The sequence below is a fragment of the Scyliorhinus canicula genome, chromosome 12 (genome assembly GCF_902713615.1).
Source record: "Scyliorhinus canicula chromosome 12, sScyCan1.1, whole genome shotgun sequence".
Lineage (NCBI taxonomy): Eukaryota > Metazoa > Chordata > Chondrichthyes > Carcharhiniformes > Scyliorhinidae > Scyliorhinus > Scyliorhinus canicula.
The window spans coordinates 28,029,536-28,055,867 of record NC_052157.1 but is presented as its reverse complement, the minus strand read 5'-3'; the positions used below and the strand labels follow the sequence as shown (position 1 = coordinate 28,055,867).

Below are 26,332 nucleotides of genomic sequence, written 5' to 3'. Positions count from 1 at the left end.
GCTTTGGACAGGACCGAAACATATGAATGTGGTTTGCGGGGGCCCCCCCCGCAACGTTTGCACACATCTTCTACCCCCTCAAAGAGCCGGCTCATCCTCGTCCTTGTAAAGTGTGCTCTATATACCACCTTCAGATGTATCAGCCCCAACCTCGCACACGAGGTGGAGGTGTTCACCCTCCGGAGCATCTCAACTACTGTTATGCGTCAGGGTTTAGAGAACCCCAAAGTGTATCATGGAGTTCACCTGACCCACAACTTTTAATAGATTGTGATATGGGGAGCACACAGTCCACTCTACAGGTGTGGTACAGCAGAAAATGGACAAGTAATCTTTGAAACAAAAGTGTTTATTCTATGAACTCAAGTTAACCTTTCTAAAACAGTGAACATCTTAGCAACCAGGAAATCAAATACACCCCCCAAACAATGCAACACTAAGTAACCTGCATGCTGTCGCTTTAACACCCAAAAGACTTAAACCTTTAAACATAAGCACATCAGAGTCTACAGTCACTGAAAACATTTATAATTCTTCTGAATTCACCAAATGATCAAGAGATAGTCCTGCATGGCAGAGATCAACAGTACAGCCCTTTGTTTTAACTCCAGGTGCAGCTCACTGAAAAACAGACACACCCAAGCTTTTTCTCAAACTGAAAATAAAAAGCAAAAGTAGAGCTCAGCTCCACCCACACTCTGACATCACTCCAGTAACATGAGCAGCTCCATTTCTTTTTTAAAAAATAATTTTTATTAAGATTTTCACAAAATATAAACAACAAAACAATATTAACAAAACAACCATGGTAAAAACCGAAGAACACCCACCCACCCAACTACAAAAGCAACTGCAAACAAAGAAAAAAAAAGCAAACAACAAAAGGGAAAGAGATAACACCCGCCACATCCCACAAACCCATGTACACAGTTCTCCCTCCCACCGAACCAAACCCCCCCCCCCCCCCCCCCCCCCCCGGGTTGCTGCTGCTGCCGGCCTATTTCCCTACCGTTCTGCCAGGAAGTCCAGGAAAGTCTGCCACCGCCTAAAGAACCCTTGTGCTGATCCCCTCAGGGCAAATTTCACCTCCTCCAATTTGATGAACCCCGCCATATCATTGATCCAGGCCTCCACGCTTGGGGGCCTCGCATCCTTCCACTGAAGAAGAATCCTCCGCCGGGCTACTAGGGACGCAAAGGCCAGGACACCGGCCTCTTTCGCCTCCTGCACTCCCGGCTCCACTGCAACCCCAAAAATTGCGAGTCCCCAGCCTGGCTTGACCCTGGATCCCACCACCCTGGACACCGTCCTTGCTGCCCCCTTCCCAAACTCCCCCAGCGCTAGGCATGCCCAAAACATATGGGCGTGGTTCGCTGGGCTCCCCGAGCACCTAGCACACCTGTCTTCTCCCCCGAAAACCTACTCATCCTCGTCCCAGTCATGTGGGCCCTATGCAGCACCTTGCAACTGTATGAGGCTAAGCTTCGCACAGGAAGAGGAGGAATTCACTCTCTCCAGGGCATCCGCCCACGTTCCCTCCTCAATCTCCTCACCCAGCTCCTCTTCCCATTTACCCTTCAGTTCCTCCACCGAGGCCTCGTCTACCTCCTGCATTACCCGGTATGTGTCCGAAATCCTCCCTCCTCCAACCCACACCCCCGAGAGCACCCTGTCCCGTACCCCACGTGGGGCAACAAGGGGAACCCCTCCACCTGCCGCCTGGCAAACGCCCTAACCTGCATGTATCGAAACATGTTCCCCGGGGGGAGCCCAAACTTCCCCTCTAACTCCCCCAAGCTCGCGAACTGCCCCTCCACAAACAGGTCCCTCAACCTCCTAACCCCTACCCTGTGCCAGCCCAGAAATCCGCCATCAATGCTCCCTGGAACAAACCGATGATTCCCCCGTATCGGGGCCTCCATCGCAGCAGCTTAATTTCTTAAAGGTACATTTCTTAAACACCCATTTCTTAAAGGTACTCTCACACGACACTACCTTTTGAAGAAAATTCCAAAGTCTTACAACACTCTGCGAGAAAACGTTTGTCCTAATTGCATGACCCCTTATTTTGAAACTGACCCGTAGATTTAGATTGACATCCTTTCAACATCCATCCTTTGAAGGCCCCTCAGGATTTCATATGTTCTCTTACTCTTTTATAATTCAGTGGATACAAGCCTAGCCTGTTGAGCCTTTCCTCATAGGACAACAAGGACAATCTAGGGCTCATACAATGAGGCAATCTGGGTATAGAACCGTGCTAAGGCCGCACTTGGAATATTGTGTATAATTCTGGTCGCCACACTACCAGAATGATGCGAGGTCTTTGGAGAGGGTGCAGAAGAGGTTTATCAGGATATTGCCTGGTCTGGAGGGTGTTAGCTATGCGGAGAGGCTGAATAGACTTGGACTATTTTTATTAGAATGGTGGAGGTTGAGGGGCGATCTGATAGAGATGTACAAGATTATGAGGGGCATGGATAGAGTGGATAGGTGAACACCCTTTCCCAAGGTGGAGGGACCAGTCACTTGGGGGCATAGGTTTAAGGTCCGCGGGGCAAAGTTTAGATGAGATGTACGAGGCAGGCATTTTTTAAAAAAAGAGGGTGGTGAGTGCCTGGAACACACTGCCAGGGGAGGTTGTGGAAGCAGAGGTGTTCAAAGACATCTGACAAATCCATGGATAGGATGAGTCTAGAGGGATACGACACTAGGAAGTGCTGAGGGTTTTGGCTAAGGGTGGTATCATGACCAGTACAGGCCTGGTTCCTGTGCTGTATTTGTTCTAAACGTCTTCTAATGCATTTATCTCTTTCCTTAAATAAGACCAATCCTGTATACAGTACTTCAGATGTGGTCTCACAAATGCCCTGAAGCATATCTTGTATTCAATTTTCCTGGCTGCAAATTATAACATTCTATTAAATTTTACTTGTTACTTGCTGCACCTGCATACTAATCTTTTGCAATTCATGCACTAGGACACCAAAATCCCTCTGCATCGCACAACTCTGCACGTTCACACCTTTTTTGTCCTGCCAAAATGGACAGCCCACATTATACTCCATTTGCCAGATCAGTGCCCATCCACCTAACCCATCGATATAATGTTAGCTGCATGTCCTTTTCACAACTTACTCTATCAATTTTTGTGTCATCAGCAAATTTAGCAACCAAACCATTGGTTAGCACTGTTGCCTACAGCACGGAGGACCTGGGTTCTTTGCTAATACTGTAGCTGACATTTTCCTTATGACAAATGTTAAGCTAACTGGCCAGTATTTTCCTGCTTTCGGTCTCCTTCCCTTTTGAATAAATGCATTACATTAGCTATTTTCCTATCTAATGGAACCATCACCTCCTTGTTAATCTTTTAGTCATTCTTTACTGATTTGTACATTCTTTCCAATCTCCTGAACTATCATCAAACTTTGCACAATTATATACTTCTTTTCGTTTGATACCATGTTTAACTTTTTAGGTAACAACAAATGGTGAAATTTTTCTTTCTTGTTGGAATGTATCTATTCTGTGTATTCTGAGACATCCCCTTAAATGTCTGTCACTACATCTTTATTCACCCATCTCTTAACCTAAATTACCAGTTCACTTTAGCTAGCTCTGCTTTCATGACCTCAGAATTGCCCTTACTTAAATTAAAAATACAAGTTTCATACCTACTCTGCTCCTTTCAAAAATTCCATCACATGTAGATCATTGTTGATACCTTGGCTGGGATCCCCTGTTCTGGAGTTATGTTCTCTCGCTAGCGGAGAACTGCTATTAATCCCTGCTGGCGAGAGGAGCAGAGCCAGTATGCGAGTCTACACCTTTACCATGCTAATTTATGCATGGAGGAAGAGCTCACCAGATTCTGTCGGAATCCTGGTATCAGGCCGCCATTTGAGTGGGCTGCCCGATACACAAGTCTGGCGGTGGGCTCTTCCTCCCCCATGCAAATCCTGCCCTCTTTCATCTCCCCCATACCCGAGGGTGACCCGAATCCGATCAAGGGTATTAAGACAGTAAATACTAATAGTATAACTTGCATACTAAATAAACAAGCAGCAGTCATCTTACAGATTGGTTCATTATGAAAGAGGCTCTCTACTCCCCTCATTTTCTTACACATTTTCTATTCATTTGGATGAAAAGATTTACATTTAACCTATTATAGTCAATAAGGTATGAATTCCTAATTTTTTTTTTTTTTTTTTTATAAATTTAGAGTATCCAATTCATTTTTTCCAATTAAGGGGCAATTTAGCGTGGCCAATCCACCTACCCTGCACATCTTTGGGTTGTGGGGGTGAAACCCACGCAAACACGGGGAGAATGTGCAAACTCCACACAGACAGTGACCCAGAGCCGGGATCGAACCTGGGACCTCGGCGCCGTGAGGCTGCAGGGCTAACCCACTGCGCCACCGTGCTGCCCTTGAATTCCTAATTTGTCTAGATTTTTAAAAATCTGGTAAAAATAGATTTAGGTGGGCAGCACGGTGGCACAGTGGTTAGCATTGCTGCCTACGGCGCTGAGGACCCGGGTTCGAATCCCGGCCCTGGGTCACTGTCCGCGAAGAGTTTGCACATTCTCCCTGTGTCTGCGTGGGTTTCACCCCCACAACCCAAAGATGTGTAGGAAAGGTGGATTGGCCACGCTAAATTGCCCCTTAATTGGAAAAAATAATTGGGTACTCTAAATTTATTTATTTTTTTAAAAATAGATTTAGGTTCTTATTAAAATAATAAAAGCTAATTATTCCTTTTACCTTGAGCTAATGCACTCTCGTGGTAGATTTAATGTAAGATAACTGGAAAAAGGAAAACTTATATCTATAGCTCCAACTTTTTAAAGTGCTCATTTAAGTAAATAATGGAAAACTTCAATAATGAGATGGCATGGTGGCAGTTTGCCTCGCAGCTCCAGGAACCCGGGTTCAACTCCAGCCTTGGGTGAGTGTGTGGTTTGCACTTTCTCCTTGTGTCTGCGAGGGTTTCCTCCGGGTGCTCCGGTTTCTTCCCACAGTCCTACGATGTGCAGCTTAGGTGGATTGCCCATGCTAAATTACCCCTTAGTATCAAAAAGGTTAGGTGGTTACTGGGTTATGGGGATAGGGTGGAGGCATGGACTAAAGTAGGGTGCACTGTCCAAGGGCCGTGCAGACTCAATGGAGCCGAGTGGCCTCCTTCTGCACTGTAGGGATTCTATGAGCAATTTCAATTGAAAAGTTTCAAATAAAATGCACTAAAGATGATTTTTTTGGTGGTTTGAAATGAGCATTTCAATAAGATTGGTGAACAATTACTGTTTTATAAAAACAGAAAAAAACTCAATTTCTACCTTTTTGCTTGTTATTCACCTATAATTAACAGTTGGAATGAACTGGATGCCAATTGATATTGAGCTAGGGGCGGCACGGTGGCACAGTGGTAAGCACTGCTGCCTCATGGTGCTGAAGACCTGGGTTCGATCCCGACCTGGGTCACTGTCCGTGTGGAGTTTGACATTCTCCCAGTGTTTCCGTGGGTTTCACCCCCACAACCCAAAGATGTGCAGGCTAGGTGGATTGGCCACGCTAAATTGCCCCTTAATTGGAACCAAAGAATAATTGGGTACTCTAAATTTATTTTTTTAAAATTGATATTGAGCCAAGAAAATTCACTGTCATGCATAATGTTCTCAAATGAAACTCAAGCAGAACGTTAAAACAAAGAAAATTGACAGACAAAAGTTTCATGAAAAGTTAACAACGTGAACTGACCGCAGCTGACAACATTTACATAGTCAGGATTATCTGGTGAAAAGTTTGAGACAGGTTCTACTTTGAAATTATGAACCGTTGCTTTGGAATAATAACTATTCTAATATTTATTTTACAAAGAAAACTAAAATACCGTATTTGGCTTCTCTTTGCTGTGCAAAACCGTTCAGCTTATGTTGCAAATGCTCCAGTTCTTGTTTAAGCTGAAGTTTAGACAATTCAAGTTTTCTAAGCTGGGCTTCCTTTTCAGTTTTGTATTTCTCATGTTGCTTTTCAGATTCTCTTAAAGCATTCTGCAGATCCAATTTGCCCTCCTGAAAGAAAAAAATGAAACTTAGCATCGAACATATAAAACAAGCCAGTCAAAATAATTCATCAAAATCTGATCAGAATGACGAACACGATTGAGAAATAAGAGTAGGCCGTTAAAGTAAAAGAGGCAGCCAAAATTCACTTTGCAAAAATGGAGACCAAATGTGACTCCAAACAAACATGACTAATTCCCCAAGCAAGGATGTGTTACATTACACCACACAGTTAGGTTGATATGGAGCTACCAGGCTTAAACTCATGCTACGCTATTGTGGGAGCATTAGGTTGATGAGCTGCTACTAGGTTACCTGAAGATTCTACATGAAGGTCTGTGATGAGTCCAAAACCAATGGCATGGCACCCATCCTCTCACCAGATGGTAATCAGCTCATAACAAATAGGCACAAAGTTCTCTTTTGTTGGGCAGTACACCTCCACAATCTTCTAAACTAACAATCCACAGAGTGCAATGATACCAGTGAGTGTCTTCCACAGCACCACACACTAAAAGAGCTTGCTCTTGATTCTTTTGAAGCGGAAGTAATTACATGCCATAAACCAGCTGTCTATAGGCAGGTTGCCGCGACATGATGGCATCCCACCTAAAGTATTCGAAGTATGGAGGGGCTTAGATTGTAAACTCACAAATCTCTTCTATCCAATCTGGAACCAGGGCATTGCACCCCAGACGACAAACGAAAAGGAAACAAGCCAACCTGTGACAATCATGGAATATCACTTTTTTCACAGCCACTGCGTTATGTTATTGGATGCCTTTCCGGTCACCAATGGTTACCAAACCAGGCTGTGTATTAGCTCCAGCTTTGCTTACGATATACTTCTCAGTCATGCTCCAGTGCATACTCAAAAATTTTAATAGGGGAGTATACATTTAATTCAGGACAGATGCCAACCTCTTCCAACTTGCAACAGCTCAAGGCTTGCACAAGGTTACTGAATAGCTACTGAGTGAATTCTTATTCGCGAACAACGCTCTTGTCGCACAGATCCTGGAGGACATTCAGCTGCTTGTTGATTGCTTGGCACAAACCCCAGAACACTTTGGGCTTACAATAAGTTTCAACAGAGATATTGTTCCCTGGCATTGTACTCCAAGGTCTCAGTCACCATCAACACCACAACTTGTTCAATACACAAGTTTTGCTAAACTGGAAACATTGTCTCCAATAATACTATGCTGAATGATGGAATCAACTATCGTCTTGCAAAAACAAGCTTGGCCCCTGGCAGGCTCACTCAGATTTTGGAAAAAGCATGGCGTTTGTGTCTCAGAAAGATCAAAATCTACTAGGTGGTCGCACTTCGGTGGTCGGTAAGTTAATGGAAAAGGTCCTGAAGGATAGGATTTATGATCATTTGGAAAGATGCAGCTTAATCCGGGATAGTCAACACGGATTCATGAAGGGTAAGTCTTGCCTCACAAATTTGATTGAATTCTTTGAGGAGATAACTAAGTGTGTAGATGAAGGTAGAGCAGTTGATGTCGTATACATGGATTTTAGTAAGGCCTTTGATAAGGTTCCCCATGGTCGGCTCATGAAGAAAGTAAGGTGTGGGATAGAGGGAAATTTGACCAACTGGATAAGTAACTGGCTATCAGAGAAGACAGAGGGTGGTGGTGGATGGAAAATGTTCAGACTGGAGACCAGTTACCAGCGGTGTACCATAGGGATCAGTGCTGGGTCCTCTGCTATTTGTGAGTTTTATCAATGACTTGGAGGAGGGGGCTGAAGGGTCAGTAAATTTGCTGATGACACCAAGATTGGTGGAGTAGTGGATGAGGTGGAGGCTGCATAGGCTGCAAAGAGACATTGATAGGATGCAGAGCTGGGCCGAAAAATGGTAGATGGAGTTTAACCCTGATAAGTGCGAGGTGATTCATTTTGGCAGAAAAAATGTGAATGCGGATTACAGGGTCAACGGCAGGGTTCTGAGGAATGCGGAAGAACAGAGAGATCTTGGGGTTCATGTCCACAGATCTCGGAAGGTTGCCACTCACACGGATAGAGCCGTGAAGAAGGCTTATAGTGTGTTAGTGTTTATTAACAGGGGGCTTGAGTTTAAGAGCCACAGGGTTATGCTGCAACTATATATGACCCTGGTGAGACCACATTTGGAGTATTGTGTGCAGTTCTGGTCACCTCATTATAGGAAGGATGTGGAAGCATTGGAAAGGGTGCAAAGGAGATTTACCAGGATGCTGCCTGGTTTGCAGGATAGGTCTTATGAGAAAAGGTTGAGGGAGCTCGGGCTTTTTTCTTTGGAGCGGAGGAGGATGAGAGGCGACTTAATAGAGGTTTATAGGGCAGCACGGTGGCCTAGTGGTTAGCACAACCGCCTCATGGCGCTGAGGTCCCAGGTTCGATCCTGGCTCTGGGTCACTATCTGTGTGGAGTTTGCACATTCTCCCCGTGTCTGCGTGGGTTTCGCCCCCACAACCCAAAAATGTGCAGAGTGGGTGGATTGGCCACACTAAATTGCCCCTTAATTGGAAAAAATAATTGGGTAATCTAAATTAAAAAAAAAAATAGAGGTTTAAAAGACGATGAGGGGGATAGATAGAGTGGACGTTCAGAGACTATTTCCTTGGTGGATGTAGCTGTTACAAGGGGGCATAACTATAAGGTTCAGGGTGGGAGATATAGGAGGGATATCCGAGGTAGGTTCTTTACTCAGAGAGTGGTTAGGGTGTGGAATGGACTGCCTGCTGTGATAGTGGAGTCGGACACTTTAGGAACTTTCAAGCAGTTATTCGATAGGCACATGGAGCACACCAGAATGACGGAGTGGGATAGCTTGATCTTGGTTTCCGACAATGCTCGGCACAACATCGAGGGCCGAAGGGTATGTTCTGTGCTATACTGTTCTATGTTCTATGCTGCTGGAGACCAATACCTCAGAGAAAGATGTTCTTTGGTCTGGCCAAATCTTATTGGTCTTCCAGTGCAGAGAGTTCTCCATGACCAGGTGCTGTGCCGGCACATTTCAAATTTATCCTTGGGCAAAGCTTTGACAAAGAGTCATCCAGACATGAAACATTAGCTCGGGCTTTTCTCTTTGGAGCGAAGGAGCATGAGAGGCGACTTAATAGAGGTGTATAAGATGATGAGGGGGGTAGATAGAGTGAACGTTCACAGATTATTTCCTCGGGTGGCTGTAGCTGTTCCAAGGGGGCATAACTATAAGATGCAGGGTGGGAGATGTAGGAGGGATGTCTGAGGTAGGTTCTTTACTCAGAGAGTGGTTAGAGTGTGGAATGGACTGCCTGCTGTGATAGTGGAGTCGGACACTTTAGGAACTTTCAAGCGGTTATTGGATAGGCACATGGAGCACTCCAGAATGACAGGGAGTGGGATAGCTTGATCTTGGTTTTGGACAATGCTCGGCACAACATCGAGGGCCGAAGGACCTGTTCTGTGCTGTACTGTTCTATGTTCTTGCATCACTTCTTTATAGACAAGAAACTTGGACAACAGTTTGACAGCACAAAGCAACTTGAAGCATTGCATCTTCAAAGTCTGAGATATATTTGCAACATCGGGTGGCAGGACAAAATCCCCAATAGAGGTTCTTGCAAAGTGCTGCAGACCTGGCATGGAGAGTATGATCAGAGCTCAGCTTTGCTGGGTCGTGCAGTTCGCATGGAAGATTCCCATATACCAACGGCCGTATTCTACAGCCAGCTGAGCACAGCAACCAGCACCACACTTACATATAAAGAGAATGTGAAAGCCAACCACAGAGGCTTGCAATGGCAAAGTCTCGGTCAACAAGGTTTTGCCATTTGGAGAAGAGTTAAGTCCCTTCAGAGCATGCAAATACAAAGCAAAGAGAATGCCTCTATCCATCCCTCCAACACTCATTCAGTATTTGCAATCAATTATGTAAATCAAAGGACTTGGTCCAATGTCACACATGAGCCGACATCAATCTAGGCTTAAACTGGTTTGCTGAACACTCATCCGTCGAATCGATGGGAGAATTCATTATGCCAAGAGACTACATGTCGATGAGATCTGAACAAGTCAACTTCATGAAGGCTACAACTGGATTATTTTTAAACATTTACTTTTGTTGCCAGGACAAATTCTCTGAGGCACAAATTCATGCTGGGTTAAACTTTCACAGTAGGCAGCACGGTGGTGCAGTGGTTGGCATTGCTGCCTCACGGTGCAGAGGTCCCAGGTTCGATCCCGGCTCTGCGTAACTGTCTGTGTGGAGTTTGCACATTCGCCCCGTGTTTGCGTGGGTTTCACCCCCACAACCCAAAAAGATGTGCAGGATAGATGGATTGGATACGTTAAATTGCCCTTAATTGGAAAAAATGAATTGGATAGTCTAAATTTATTTTTTAAAACTTTCAAAGTAGTTAAGTCTTCATCTGTGAACCTACAGAACTGTGTGCTAGCTATCACAATTTGGCCAATTCCATCTCCTGCTCATGCACATACAAGCCATTAGATTATCAAAATTGGAAATCTCTCATTTTATGTTTTATCTTCCTTCACCAGTCCCAGGGTAAGGTCAATAATAGTGCTCAAGACTTGGGTTGTATTCAATTAACGCTGGCATGACAAGATAATTGATAACTAATAGTTTCTGTACAATCAATCACTGCCTTTAAAATAAAGCCACTCTGAATTTCAAATGGTCATTCAGAATGGTAATCCATCGACAGAGTTCTAGTTTCCTCTGTTCAGATACCAGATCAGACCCCAATGTTTGCTGGGATACCGGACGAGAACTCTAAATAATTTTTTAATTTGTAAAACTAAGGAAAAGTCACCCAGGAGTGATGATTCTGACAAATAGGTATATTTTATTTAAACACAGAATTAACCACATTATCAAAGTAATAGCTTTACAATTATCAGTTAAACAGTTCTAAATAAAATTAAATCCTTTAACTGACTATCTACACCTGCCAAAAAATAGAATTAAGCATCCCAATTCAAGTTCAAATGCCACTTATAAATGTTAACAAAACAGGTTACTTGTCTCTATGCAGACCTTTGGAGAGAGATGCACTTGCAGGAACAACCTGAAAAGCCTTCTGTCTTGTCAGACTTTTCTGCTCAACCTAACAGCATTTGGCAAAACTGCAAACAACCAACAGACCTGGCTCCTCCCATTAATTACATAATCTGCATTCCACTAAAATGCCCCATCACCTGCTTAGCTAGGACTAAATACAATCCCTCAAATTACCTACCCTCGGGCAGCACGGTGGTGCACTGGGTTAGCCCTGCTGCCTCATGGCGCCGAGGTCCCAGGTTCGATCCCAGCTCTGGGTCACTGTCCGTGTGGAGTTTGCACATTCTCCCTGTGTTTGCGTGGGTTTCGTCCCCACAACCCAAAGATGTGCAGGATAGGTGGATTGACACGCTAAATTGCCCCATAATTGGAAAAAATGAATTGGGTACTCTATATTTATTTAAAAAAAATATCTACTCTCCAGGCAATAAAAATAATACCCCATTAGCCATCTAAGGGTACCAGGGGCTATGGGGAGAAGGCAGGAGAATAGGGATGAGCAAAATATCATCCATGATTGAATGGCGGAGCAGACTCGATGGGCCGAGTGGCCTAATTCTGCTCCCATGTCTTACAGTTTCATCTCTGTGAACAAGTAAACAGTTAAAATCAATCATTACCTCACCTTTCATGACCCCTTAATTACAGCTTTAGCAGACACGCTGCCTGTACGTTTTTTAAAACCAGGGTTTTTAAAAACATTACTTCCAAAAATAGGAAATAGAAAATATAATCATTTCCATATTCCACCTTCATCACACCAGTCAGAACATGAAGGAAAGCCCTCATTATAATCTAGCCCCTTAATTGTTTTACACATCTACTTAACTCAAAAGTATCATATCTTCTTAGTATCTTTGATAAGCAGAGATATCAAGTCTGTCAAATTTATGAATTGTCAGCACAAAGTTAATTGCCATTATTACCTCTTTCTGGATTGTCTCAAAGATCTCTTCAACCATTTGTACGCAAACCTTCTGGAGACGATCCTTCACTTTAACAACGTGCTCATGCATAGACTTGGCCGTATTAAAATATTTCTCTATTCTGAAAAATGCAGGTTTAGATTTTCCAAAGTGTTTTGAGATTTCACTCAGAAAATGTTCAATTTCAGCCACAAGCTCTTCGTACTGCTGTCTTTCACAATTAATTTGTTCTTCTTGATGAGTTGACCATTCTTTTTGCTTCGCTTGGAGACACAATTTTAATTCTACCTCCTTTTGTACAAGCAGTTCATTTTTCTGCCGAGTAAAATCCTCTTTAGCTTCTTTAATAACTTCACTGAGTTTATTTCGATGCTCAGTCAAGAATGCTTGATAATCCTTTTCATTTAGTTCATGAATTCTATTAATCTCTTCTTGTTTTGCTTTATTCCATTGAGCTCGAACTTTTGCCAATTCAGCTTTAGCAACTGCTACTGCCTCTTCTTTCTGAAGTTCTAATTTCCGTTCTAGAACATGTATGTTTTCCTGCAGCTCTGCCAATTTTACATTGGACTCTGCTTTTTCGATCCTTTTCAAAGGAAGTTTCCATTTTTCATCATTTGCTTTAATTACAGCTGCTATCTGTAAATAACAAGCAGTTACCAATTTAACAAATCCATTTAAGAAAAATAAATATTTTCTTGCACCAAATTGATCAGATTAAATTAAATAATACAGCAATGACATGGTTCAAAGCAAACTATTCTCACTCTCTCACCATCCTACCTTCCATTAAAAAAACAACCCCAAGACCAAGCAATCATTGTAAAATGCATTTTCTGATTGAAAAGTTCCAAGTCATAATTTCATAGACTCTACAATTAAGTACATTCAATTTTACTGATGTCATAAACACCAACAAGTTTGCTAAAAATTTTGCACATATTATTTGGACGACTGCATCATTTGAGGTTTGGCAGGTCTCTTCAAAGTGCTCTGGATTTGGGAAAATATTCAGACTTAAGGAATGGGACTTTGTCGTCTTTAAAACATTCATCAAATTGAAGTTGTCAGATATGTTTTTCAACAAGACCATTTCAAGTTGTTTATTAAAAAATGGATTTCCAATATTCCCCATTTTCTGCTCTCGAGTCTTCTTACCTTGGTAAGAATCTGCTTACCAAGTTACAGTAAAGAGGGCCATGCCAGAAATTCATAGTTTACATAACCGTTGCATTTATTTACCACCTCATCACACCGCAGTTCAAGAATAGTTGGCTAAACAATGAATTTGAATTAGCATTAGAAGTATGTATCCGTTAGAGATAATAAACAAGCACTGAATGCATGCCCTTACTGAACATAAAAAGACTACAGACCTAGCTGTTTTTGACCCATGGATAAACCACCATCTACAGTTCTGAATTTGACACACAGCTAAAACAGCCTTTCATCCAATTAGAATGGTGTGAACTTGCATCCTTAAAAGAACATGATTTAGGGCACCACGGTGGCGCAGTGAGTAGCACTGCTGCCTCACAGCGAGAGGCCCCAGGTTCGATCCCGCCTCTGGGTCACTGTTCATGTGGAGTTTGCACATTCTCCCCGTGTTTGCGTGGGTTTCGCCCCCACAACCCAAAGATGTGCAGGCTAAGTGGATTGACCACACTAAATTGGCCCTTAATTGGAAAAAATAAATTGGGTAATCTAAATTTATTTTTTAAAAAAGAACATGATTTAACATGTAAATAATGGTAAAATACTGCAGGTGCCGGTAATCGGAAATAAAAACAGAAAATGCAAGGGCGGCATTGTGGCGCAGTGCTTAGCATTGCTGCCTCATGGCGCCAAGGACCCGGGTTCGATCCCGGCCCCGGGTCACTGTCCGTGTGGAGTTTGCACATTCTCCCCATGCCTGCATGGGTCTCACCCCCATAACCCAAAGATGTGCAGCTTAGGTGGATTGGCCACGGTAAATTGCCCTTAATTGGAAAAAAAATAAATGAATTGGGTACTTTAAATTTAAAAAGAAAAAAAAAAAATCACAGAAAATGCTGGATAACCTCACCAGGCAGAACTAATAAAAAATTACAGCACAGGAGGCCATTTGGCCCATCTTATCCCTGCTAACCAGAGGACACCAGGTTCCCTTTCTAATCCCACCTGCCTGCAGTTTATAGCACTTAAGATGTAGATCCAGGTACTTTTTAAAAAAAGGTTTACGGTCTCTGCCACCACCGCCAACTCGTTCAGTGAATTCTAGCTCCCACTACCCTCTATATAAAAATGTTCTTCATGTTCTCTCTACGCCTCCTGCCACTCATCTTGAATCTATGTCCGCTGGTTCTAGAATTCTCCATTAAGGTAAACAATTTAATCCTGTGCACACTATCAATTCCTCTAATTTTGTACACCTGTTAAGCCACCCCCCTCAGCCTCCTTTCTTCCAAAGAAAATAACCCCAACCTAATCCAATCAGCTCTCCTCATAGCTACACTTTTCTCTTTCCAGAGCAAATATGTCCTTCTTGTAATGTGATGACGAAAACTGCACACAATACTCCTGATGTGGCCTCACTAGTGTTTTTTTTTCTTACAATTCCAACATTATATCCGTACTTTTATATTCTGTACCTCTGCCAGTGAATGCAAGTATTCATATGCTTTCTTTATGACCTTGTCCACCTGAACTGCTGCCTTTATGGACCTGTGTACTTGGACGCCAATATCTCTCACTTCATCTATCCTCTTGGTATATTCCCATTTACTGTATACTCCCTATGACTGCTTGACCTCCCTAAATGCACAATTTCACACTAGTGTTATATTCAATCTGCCACTTTGTCGTCCACCCCACCAACCCATCTATATCATTTTGGAGATTATACTTATCTACCACACTGTCCCCCACTCGGCCAATCTTCGTGTCATCTGCAAATTTCCCAATCTGCGCCCCCACGTTCACGTCCAAATCATTAATATATAACACAAACAGCAAGGGCCCCAACACCGTGGAACACCACTTGAAACAACTTTCCATTTGCAAGGGCAGCCATTGACCATTATTACCCTTTGGTTCCTGTTACTAAGCTAACTTTTCATTATCCAGTTTGCCACATTGCCCTGCATCGTATGGGCGTTTACTTTTCTGTGGGACCTTGTGAAACGCCTTGCTAAAATCCACGTACACAACATCCACTGCACTACCTGCATTAACCCTTCTTCTCACTTCCTCTAAGAATCCAATCAAATTGTGAGGCAAGACCTTCCTTTAACAAACCCATGCCGAATATCCCCGACTAGTCTATGCCTTTCTATGTGACAGTTAATCCTACCTCTCAGGCTTGATTCTATTAATTTGTCCATCACCGACGTAGGACTAACTGGCCTATATTTGTTTGGCATTTCCTTTGATCCCTTTTAAAATATGGAACATATTTGCATTTTTTTCAGTCCTCCGGTACGTCCCCTGTATTTAGTGAAGATTGGAAACTAATCTTCAAAGCATCTGCTATCTTGCCCTGACCTCCTTCAGTAGCCTCAGAAACAATTCCCCTTTCACTGGGACCTCATCAACTTTCAAAGATTCCAGCCCTTAGAGTACTTCCTCTCTATGATTATCCGATCCAATATCTCAGTGTTTCTTCCTGGACTACTTTATCTGCATCACCCATTTCCTTTGTAAACACAGACAAAATATCCTATTAAAACTCTGGCAGCTTTTGTGGAGAGAGACATAGAGTTGTTTTAAAAAAAATAGTGTACCCAATTCATTTTTTCCAATTAAAGGGCACTGTAGCATGGCCAACCCACCTAACCTGCACAACTTTGGGTGTGGGGGCGAAACCCACGCAAACATGGGGAGAATGTGCAAACTTCTCATGGACAGTGACCCAGATCTGGGAACGAACCTGGGACCTCGGCACAGTGAGGCAACAATGCTAACCACGGTGCTACCATGCTGCCTGAAAGAGAAACAGAGTTAATGTTCTGAATCCGTATGGCTCTTCTTCAGAGTTGAAAAGGGATAGGAATGTAATGGATTATAGTTGGAGAAAGGAGTGGAGAACGTGCAGCAGAATAGGCCAGGGATAGCTTGGAGGTAAGGAGAATGACAAAGATATCATGGACACAAAACAGAGGGAGTGTTAATAGTAGCATTAAGGGCTGAAGAAGATACTGACAGTGGCATAAAGGTTAATATAGCAGAATATGTTAATAGGAGAATGCAAAATGTGTTAATAGAACTGTGGTGAACGTATTGCTGCTGCAATTCACCACTGTATTGTACTGTACGTACTATGTTGATGCCCCGGTGGGCTCCTCCTGTGGCTCCGCCCCCTCGGGGGAGGTACATACACCCGCAGCCTGTAGGCAGCACTCAGTTCAGAGCAGTCGCAGGCAGGCACAGATCTAGCTTATTAAAACCACTGCTCACTTCTACTAGTCGTCTCGTGTGAATGGATGGTCGGATCAAGAACAAAAGTCAGTGCTTAGTGAAAACAAAACTAAAGAACAAGAGACAGATGCTCCTTTGGGGAGGGATTTGCATTGGGACAAACACAAAAAAGGGGAGGGTCAGGATGGAGGAGAAAGTACTATCAAAAGTACATAATCAGAACATGAGGAGCTGTTCTTGCAGTTTGTTCTGCTTCTCTCTTCATAAATGTTGCCAGATCTGCTGAGTTTTTCCAGCATTTTGTGTTATGATTTGACATGTGCTGGTATTATCGCAGATGATTGTCTTTACAGAATGTATACTAACAAGGTTAAGAAAAATCACTTATATTACTCAGAAGAAAATTAAGCACATAATAAATGCTCAAAAGATTTATACTGTATCTTAGTTTTATTAATGTTAGCACTTTAGGTGGCGTGGGCGAGCAAGGTGGACGCAGTAAGAAAAGCTCCCGCCGGTGGCCACGATTTGCTGCGTCTTCGGGGATTTCCCAGAGTAACCCTAACCCCCCCCCCGGACTATCATCAGCCTTTGGGGCCGTCACAGGCAACTAGCGGGGCCGGTTTAAAAACCGGCGAAGAACCCCACGCGGGTGTCAGGCGGCGGTCGCTGAGCCCAGCGCGGAGGGGAGGTCGGAGCAGCGGGGGCAGAGCTACAAGGAGGCCGAGGCGGCAGGCCCAAGGCCAGGGCACGATGTAGGTAGGGTGTCCCACATCAGACGGCTCCCACCGAGGATGAAGAAAGAAGGCTGAAGTCCTGTCCCAGGGGAGCTCTGGGGGAATGTAGAGGAGAGAAGGTTTAAAGAAGTTGGGTAAAAGTTTTTTTTTCTCCCCTCTTTTAAAAAAAAAAGGATAATTCAGATTGATGAAGGACAGGAGGGTGAAAGGGGAGAGAAGAGAAAAGAAAGAAAAAAAACAATAAGCTGCTAAAGGATGCGAAGTGCAGCATCGAAGAAAGGAGGAAACGCCGCTGAATGAGAGGACGAGCAAAAGTGCTGACAAAATGGCGGAAGCCGAACCGCAAGGCAGGGCCGTGCTACTTACGGTGGAGAAGATGACCGAGGTGATGGCGGTGGAGCTGGAAAAACAGTTTGCAAGGCATATGGAGGCTGAGGGAGGAGACGGCGATCGCATTGAAGTCATTGGTGGATGAGGCAATCGCCCCGGTGAGGGTGGTGGTGGCAAAGGCATCGGCCAAGGTGAGAGCCGGGCGAGAAGATGAAGGAAGTGGAGGAGGCCGTGTCACGGCACAGCGACCAGGTCACCTCGATGGGGGACGAGCTGCGGAGGGTGGTGGAGGTCAACAGAGGACTTCGAGCAATGCTCGAGGACTTGGAGAACCGCTCAAGGTTGCACAATTTGAGAATTGTGGGCTTGCCCGAAGGGACAGAGGGGCCAAGGCCAACACAATACTTCGCTAAGAAGTTGGCGGAGCTGATGGGGGAGGGTGTGAACCCCTCCCGGTATGAACTAGACCGAGCTTATCAGTCATTAAGGCCGAAGCCCAAAGTGAACGAGCCACCAAGAGCAGTAATTATATGCTTCCATAAGTTCTGCATGAAGGAGACGGTATTAAGCTGGGCGAAGCAGAAGCGCGAGGTGATGTGGGATGGTACTGCGGTTCGAATCTACCAGGACTTGACAGTGGAGTTGGCAAAAGACGAGCGGCGTTTGGGCGAGTGAAATGAAAATGAAAATCGCTTATTGTCACGAGTAGGCTTCAATTAAGCTACTGTGAAAAGCCCCTAGTCGCCACATTCCGGTGCCTGTTCGGGAAGGCTGGTACAGGAATTGAACCGTGCTGCCGGCCTGCCTTGGTCTGCTTTAAAAGCCAGCGATTTAGCCCAGTGTGTTAAACCAGCCCCTCAGGGCATTGTACAAGGAGGTGAGATTTGGTATGGTGTACCCGGCGAAGTTGAGGGTAACGTATAATGCCAAAGACTTTTATTTTGAGACAGCGGCTGAGGCGCTCGTGAGGGCAGGGGCTTGGGACAGAAGTGAGGAGTGGAACTGGAAGAGAGACTGTGGACTGTGTTTGAGGAGCTGGAAAATGTATAAATGCTACAACTTTCTTTTTACTGATGTGTATTGTAATTTACTTCTCTTTGCATTGTTACAGAGTTCAAGTTAATAGTGGGTTGATTGGTGTTCTGTGTTGCGACGGTTAAATGTTATGTTAGTGAATTGTATGGGTTGGATTGTTGTTTTTTTTTCTTTCTCTGGGACTGGGTGGAAGGGGACGATATATCTTGGAAGGGCAGACACCCGCGCTAGCTAACTAAAGTCAGCTAGTGAACTGAGGTGAGGTGAGAGGGCTGCGGACGTTGGAGCCCAGATAGCAGGCTTCAATGGGCCTACGAGGTGAGCGAGATTGGGGGGGGGGGGGGGGGGGGGGGGAAAGAAAAGGTGTTCGATGTTAACAATGGACAGGGGCGAGTCAGGCTTATGGGGCAGGGCCTGGTGTTATGATGATGGTGTATAAGAAAGGTTGGGGGGGCGGGGTGAGAGACCCCCCCAGTAAGGTTAGTCACGTGGAACGTGAGAGGGCTAGGATGTCCGGTCAAGAGGTCAAGGATGCTTGCACATCTTAAAAGTTTGAAAGCTGATGTGGCAAAGCTGCAGGAGACTCACTTGAGGGTAAAGGACCAGGTGAGACTTAAAAAGGGCTGGGTTAGTCAGGTGTTTCACTCTGGATTTGATGGAAGGGCTCGAGGGGTAGCGGTGTTGGTCAGCAAAAGGGTACGCTTCCAGATGGAGGTGGTGGTGGCAGATCAGGGGGGTAGATATGTGATTGTGACAGGGGTGCTAGAGGAGAGATTAGTAGCGCTGTTGTGTATACGGTCCCAATTGGGACGATGTGGGATTTGCGAAGAAGGTTATTGGGGCCATTCCTGACTTGGACACACATGAGCTGATTGGGGGGAGGGGGGGCTGGAACTTGGTGCAGGAGCCAAGGTTGGACATGTCACAGCCGCTCTCGTTGGTCCCATCAGGGGGGGACGAAGGTGTTGGCTGGGCTAATGGTGGAAATGGTAGGGAGGGACCCTTGGAGGTTCCTGCACCTAAGGGAATGGGAGTACTCGTTTTTCTCAGCAGCCCATAAGGTATACTCATGGATTGACTTTGTTGTGGTGGGAAAGGCTTTGCTGGCTGGAGTCAAGGGGTCGGAATACTCTGCAATTGCTGTGTCAGATCACGCTCCGCATTGGGTGGATATGGTACTGGAGAAGGGGGTGGCGCAGAGGCTGGGGTGGAAACTGGATGTGGGGCTTTTGGGGAACCAAGTGTTCTGTGAGAAAATTGAAAAGGTAATTAAGGAATATGTAGGTTTCAACTGTACAGGTGAGGTGTCGAAGGCAGTTGTCTGGGAGGCTCTAAAGGCGGTGGTGAGGGGTGAGGTAATTTTGTTTAAGGCCAGGGTGGACAAAGAGGAGAGGTTGGAGCGGCAGAGGGTAATAGATGAGATGTTGGAGGTAGATATGAGTTATGCAGAAGATGGGGAGCCAGCGAAGCTGGAAAAGAGGAAGGAACTACAGGCAAGCTTTGACCGACTGTCCACCAGGAAAGCGGTGCGTCAACTGAGATGAGCAAGGGATTCAGTTTATGAACATGGAGATAAGGCGGAGCGTATGTTAGCAGGTCAGCTCCGGAGGGAGGCAGCGGCAAGGGAAATTCTTCAGATGAGGGATAGGGCAGGGAAGTTGGTGGTGGCTCTGGAGCGGATTAACAAGGTTTTTGAGGAGTTTTATGAGAGGTCGTACAGATCAGAGCCACCCGGGGGACACCGTGAGATGCAGGAATTTCTAGATAGGTTGGAGTACCCGAGGTTAGGGGAGGGGGACAGGGCTACATTAGAAGGAGCAATGATTGAGCAGGAGATAAAGGATGCGATTGGGAGGATGCAGTTGGGGAAGGTGGCAGGGCCGGATGGGTTTCCGGTGGAATATTATAAAAAATTCAAGGATAAGTTGGCACCCCTGATGGTGGGGACATTTGAAGAGGCGATAGTGAAGGGGGTGCTGCCACAAATCTTGGGGGCAGGCATCGATTTCACTGTTGCAAAAAAAGAGATAAGGATCCGACGAAGTTTGGGTTGTATAGGCCCATATCACTTCTGAATGTGGACGCAAAAGTACTGGCAAAGGTTATGGCGGGTAGGCTGGAAGAGTGCCTCCCAAAGATGATAGGTGAGGATCAGATGGGGTTCGTGAAAGGGAGGCAGCTGTTTTCGAACATTAGGATGGTTTTGAACATCGTTATGGCACCGGAGGTGGTTGTGGCATTGGACGCCGAGAAGGCGTTTGACCGGGTAGAATGGGAGTACTTGATGGCAGTTCTGGAGCAGTTTGGGATTGGACCAAGATTTGTGAACTGGGTAAAGCTATTATTTAAGGAGCCGAAGGCAAGTGTCCGCACAAACAATATTAGCTCGTGATACTTTTCTCTCCACCGTGGGATGAGGCAGGGATGTCCTATGTCCCCCCTGCTGTTTGCACTTGCGATTGAGCCGTTGGCCATCGCACTAAGAGGTTCGGCAGCATGGAAAGGAATAGTGCGGAGGGGGGGTGGGGGGGAAAATAGAGCATAAGGTGTCCTCATATGCTGACAACTTGCTGCTGTATGTGTTGGAACCGAGTGCGTCGATAGGAGGAACATTGGAGCTACTGGGAGTATTTGGGTATTTCTCAGGGTACAAGCTGAACTCGGACAAGAGTGAGTATTTTGTGGTGTCTCGGCCGGGGGTGGGGGCCTGCCATTCCGTAGGGCAGGGACTCACTTTAGGTATCTGGGGGTGCAGGTGGCCTGGGAGTGGGGGAGGCTTCGCAGGTACAACATCACTAGTTTGGTGGGGAGAGTGAAAGCCGATCTGGCAAGGTGGGATGGTCTCCCTCTGTCACTGGCGAGTCGGGTACAGGCTGTTAAAATGAATATGTTGTCGCGATTTCTGTTTATTTTTCAATGCCTACCGATTTTCTTGCCAAAGGCTTTTTTCAGGGAAATTGAGGGACGGATTACGTCGTTCACATGGCGAGGGAAGGTGGCCAGAGTGACAAAGGTGCTGTTACAGAGGGGAAGGTAGGCTGATGTACTACTACTGGGCGGCGAATGTGGAGAAGGTGCGGTGCTGGGTCAGAGGGGTTGATTCCCAGTGGGTCAGAATGGAGGAGAGTTTGTGCAGGGGATCGGGACTGAAAGCACTAGCAACGGCGCCGCTCCCGATAGCTCCGGGGAAATACTCAAGGAGTCCGGTAATAGTAGCTTCATTGAAAATCTGGAGGCAGTTTCGCCAACACTTTGGGTTAGGAGTAGGGTCAAGGGATATGCCGATTCGGGAGAACCACAGATTTGAGCCAGGAAAGTGGGATGGAAGTTTTCGGAAATGGGAAGAGAAGGGGATTAAGACGCCAAAAGATTTGTTTCTTAGTGGCCGGTTTGCAGGATTGAGGGAGCTGGAAGCGAAGTATGGGCTGGAGCAGGGAGAAATGTTTAGATACATGCAGGTTCGGGATTTTGCCAGGAAGGAGATACCGAGCTTCCCGGAGGGACCAGCCTCCACATTGCTGGAGGAGGTGCTGACGACGAGGGGACTGGAGAAGGGGGTAGTGTCAGCAGTGTACGGAGCTATTTTGGAAGAGGATAAGGGATCAAAGCAAAGTGGGAGGAAGTGTTGGGAGAGGATATGGAGGAGCGGTTCTGGTGTGAGGTGCCCCGGAGAGTAAATGCCTCCACCTCATGTGCGAGGTTCGGGCTGATACAGCTGAAGGTGGTATATAGAGCACACCTCATGAGGGCGAGGATGAGACGATTCTTTGAAGTAGTCGAAGATGTGTGTGAGAGTTGCGGGGGGGCCTAATCACGTTCAGATGTTTTGGTCCTGTCCAAAGCTAGAGGAGTATTGGAAGGAGGTTTTTAGGGTAATTTCCAAGGTGATGCACGTGAAACTGGACCCGGGTCCCCAGGGAGGCCATATCGGGGTGTCGGACCAGCCAGGGTTGGAAACGGGTGCAGAGGCAGATATCGTAGCCATCGCCATGTTGATCGCCTGAAGGCAGATCCTGCTGGGATGGAGAGCAGCCTCTCCACCCTGTGTCCTGGCATGGCGGGGGGGACCTGTTGGAATATTTAACCCTTGAGAAGGTTAAGTTTGAACTGAGGGGAAGCTCGAAGGGGTTCTACAAATCATGGGCATTATTTATTATGCACTTTCAAGAACTGGATAACATCGAACAATAGTTTGGGGGGGGGGGGGTGGGCTGTGTATATTAAGGATGACAATGGGGGCAGCACGGTGGCCTAGTGGTTAGCACAACCGCCTCACGGCGCTGAGGTCCCAGGTTCGATCCCGGCTCTGGGTCACTGTCCGTGTGGAGTTTGCACATTCTCCCCGTGTCTGCGTGGGTTTCGCCCCCACAACCCAAAAATGTGCAGAGTAGGTGGATTGGCCACGCTAAATTGCCCCTTAATTGGAAAAAATAATTGGGTAATCTAAATTTATTTTAAAAAAAGGATGACAATGGGAATCCCTGATTCCTTTTTGTCATTTGTTTATGTAAACATGCGGGCTGATGTTTGGGGGTTGGTGGGAGGATGGGATCGTTGTTATTGTTATCGGGATTGACATATCTGTTGCTGATTATTGTTTATTGTTGGTGGGTGTAAATTCGGGAGAAAATGTGGAAAAGGAGAATAAAAATATTTATTAATTTTTTTTTTAGCACTTTAGAATTGAAAAGACGTATTTATAACCAGACATAGTTGAAAGTTTTATACAAAAATGACTACCTCTACAAAGTTTTACCTGCTTTTCCACATCTTCTTCATGCTTCCTCTCCCATTTATTCTCCTCAATTTGCAAATTTGCTCTGTATTCAGGCAGGCTAGTCAATTCTTCCAACCAACGACAACGTGCATTTGTTAATGTTGTTTCAACCTGAAAAATTAGGACATGTTACTTCACAACAGACTACTGTGAAAAGCAACTGACAACCAAACTGAAGTATCCATAAAGTAAAATGGTTGCATTTTCAAAATAAAACACAAGTCACTGCTTAGCAATTGAATCACTGTTCTTCATAACAAAACTGTGGCTCAACCTCTTTCAACCAATATTCTGATAATCAGTTGTTGAAACAACTTGTACTACCTGCAATTTAAAAAAAAAAGTATTTTTATTCAAGGCATTTTCAGTTTTATACAGGGGAAAAGAAGATACATCAAAAAACAGCCTTCACAAATCACACTCCAAACACCTCTGTTCCGGTCCCTGACGTTTTCCAACTATAATAACAAAAGAACATCCAATCAAAAAAAAACTCCCTCTACATCCCATCAATCCCCTGTTGACATTTCACCACTCATATAAAGAAGTCAATGAACAACCTCCATCTCAAGAAGAACCCCTTATCAGCACTTCGTTAGCAAATTATCTTTTCCACGTGCAGAAACTCTGCCAAGTCCTGCCACCCTAAGAGTCTGCCTCCGGGCAATCAGGGAGGCAAAGGCCAACACATCAGCCTCTCTCTCCACCTGCACTCCTGGTTCCTCAGAAGCTTTAATATTGCCGGCCACAGATTCAGAGCCACCTTCATACTCAGCATCTTCAACATAGCTCCCGCAAAGGTCACCCATAACTCCTCCAACTTCGGGCAAGCCCAAAACACGTCAACACGATTTGACGGTCCCCTTGCACACTGCCCACACCTAACCTCCACTGCTGGAACCAAATCAGCCTATACTCCGTCACGTGTGCCCGGTGCCCCACCTTGAACTGGATGAGACTCAGTCTCAGACGAGGACAGGTTTACCCTCCCCAGAGCCTCATTCCATAGAGCGGCCTCTACATTGCGCTCATCCTCCCCAAAGAACCCTCTATCCCTGCTCTAAATGAGGAATCTAGGCCTGCCGAAGCAAACTTGTGATTTCCAGATGCCCACATTGACATCCCCTCCATCTTAAAATGCTGCAGGCATTGATTCCATACCCTTAGTGCCGAATCCATCACTGGGCTGATGGAGAACCAGGCAGGTGAGAACAGAAGAAGTGCCAACGACAGCGCCCTTCAATTTGCTCCTCTGTACGAGGCTTCTTCCATGCCCTCCCACACCAACCTCTCCCCCACTGTGCACTTCCTGACTGTCTCAACATTTGCCACCCAATAATAATTCAACAGGTTTGGCAGCAACCATTCGCCACTTCGTCTGTCCTTCTCCAAAAACGCCCTCCTGATCCGGGGCAACTAACTCGCCCGTTTAAACTCAGAGATCATCCTATTGACCCTACTAAAGAAAGATTTGGGCAGAAAATCAGGAGATTTTGCAAGACAAACAGAAACTTCGGCAGCACCATCTTTTTTTTTTTTTAATTTAGAATTCATTTTGTTCCAATTAAAGGGCAATTCAGCATGATCAATCCACCTACCCAGCACATCTTTTGGGTTGTGGGGGCGAAACCCACGCAAACACGAGGAGAATGTGCAAACTCCACACGACAGTGACCCAGAGGTGGAACCTGGGACCCCCCGGGGGGTCGGAGAATCACCCGGGGTCGGCGTCAATCCCCCCTTCCCCCCCCCCCCCGCCGTGTCCCGAATTCTCCGCCCCCCGAGATTTGGCGGGCCCCCCGCGGCAAATCTCCGGCCCACGATGGGCCGAAGTCCTGCGGCTGACAGGCCTTTCCCGCTGGTGTAGCTTAAACCACCTCTCTTACTGGCGGGATTGGCGGCGCGGGCGGGCTCCGGGGTCCTGGGGGGGGGGTGGGGGGGCGGGGCGCGTGGGGCGATCTGACCCCGGGGGGTGCCCCCACGGTGGCCTGACCCGCGATCGGGCACCACCGATCGGTGGGCGGGCCTGTGCCGTGGGGGCACTCTATTTCTTCCGCCCCCGCCATGGCCTTCACCATGGCGGAGGCGGAAGAGACCCCCTCCCCTACACATGCACCGGTATGACGTCAGCAGCTGCTGACGCTCTGGCGCATGCGCGGACTTACGCTGGCCGGCAAGTCCTTTGGGCCCCGGCTGGCGTGGCGCCAAAGGACGTTCACGCCAGCCGGTGGAGTGGGAACCACTCCGGAGCGGGCCTAGCCCCTAAAGGTGCGGAGAATTCCGGAGTGGTATTGGAGGGAGATTTTTAAGGTCATCGCGGGGTACACGAGTTTTGAACCAGGTCCCTTAGAAGGCATTTTGGGCTGTCGGACCAGCCCAGGTTGCAGGCGGGTGCGGGGGCAAATATTTTAGCTTTCGCTTCGCTGATTGCCCAGAGGCGGGTCCTGCTGGGGTGGAGGTCAGCTTCTCTGCCCTGTGCCTCGGCTTAGCAGGGCGACCTGCTGGAATTTTTGACGCTTGAGAACGTGAAGTTTGAGCTGAGGTAAAGGATGGAAGGGTTCTAAAATTCATGGGCATTATCTTGCATTTTCAAGAATTGGATGCCATCGAACATGGGGTGGGGGGGGGGGGGGGGGGAGAGAAGAGGGCGGGGGGATGCTATTGGGGGTTTGATCATGTTGTTTATTGCGTATGGGATGACCGTTTATTCTCTTTTGGTCTTTTTTGTTTTGTTGAATTTGGAATGTAGGGAGGAGGTTTGTGTTTGTGTGTTGAAGGGGATGCTGGTTGGGGGAAGGATATTGTATTCATTATTGTTGGTTATCTTTTGTTGTGTATTTGATGAAAATGAGAAGAAAATAGAAGAAAAAAAGGGCTTGTCGCATATATGGGCAAGAATGTTGAAGTGGAGGGAAATGTTTAGGAAGCACAGGACAGCAATGAACTTAGAAGAGGGGAGCTGAGTTTGAGGTTGAAAATGTTGAGGCTGAGGGCTCACTCA

At 46.0% G+C, this 26,332-nt stretch overlaps 1 protein-coding gene across 2 annotated transcripts in view; it reads right to left on the bottom strand.

Moving 5' to 3' along the window:
- Positions 1-26,332, bottom strand: part of cep152 (centrosomal protein 152) — a 110,328-nt gene that overhangs the window by 19,491 nt on the left and 64,505 nt on the right. For both annotated transcript variants that reach the window (XM_038813447.1, XM_038813448.1), the window contains 3 exons: positions 23,311-23,442; positions 12,058-12,696; positions 5,898-6,078 (listed from right to left, as the gene is read on the bottom strand). In XM_038813447.1, the coding sequence (XP_038669375.1) occupies positions 5,898-6,078; positions 12,058-12,696; positions 23,311-23,442 (952 nt within the window). The remainder of the gene's footprint in view (positions 1-5,897; positions 6,079-12,057; positions 12,697-23,310; positions 23,443-26,332) is intronic.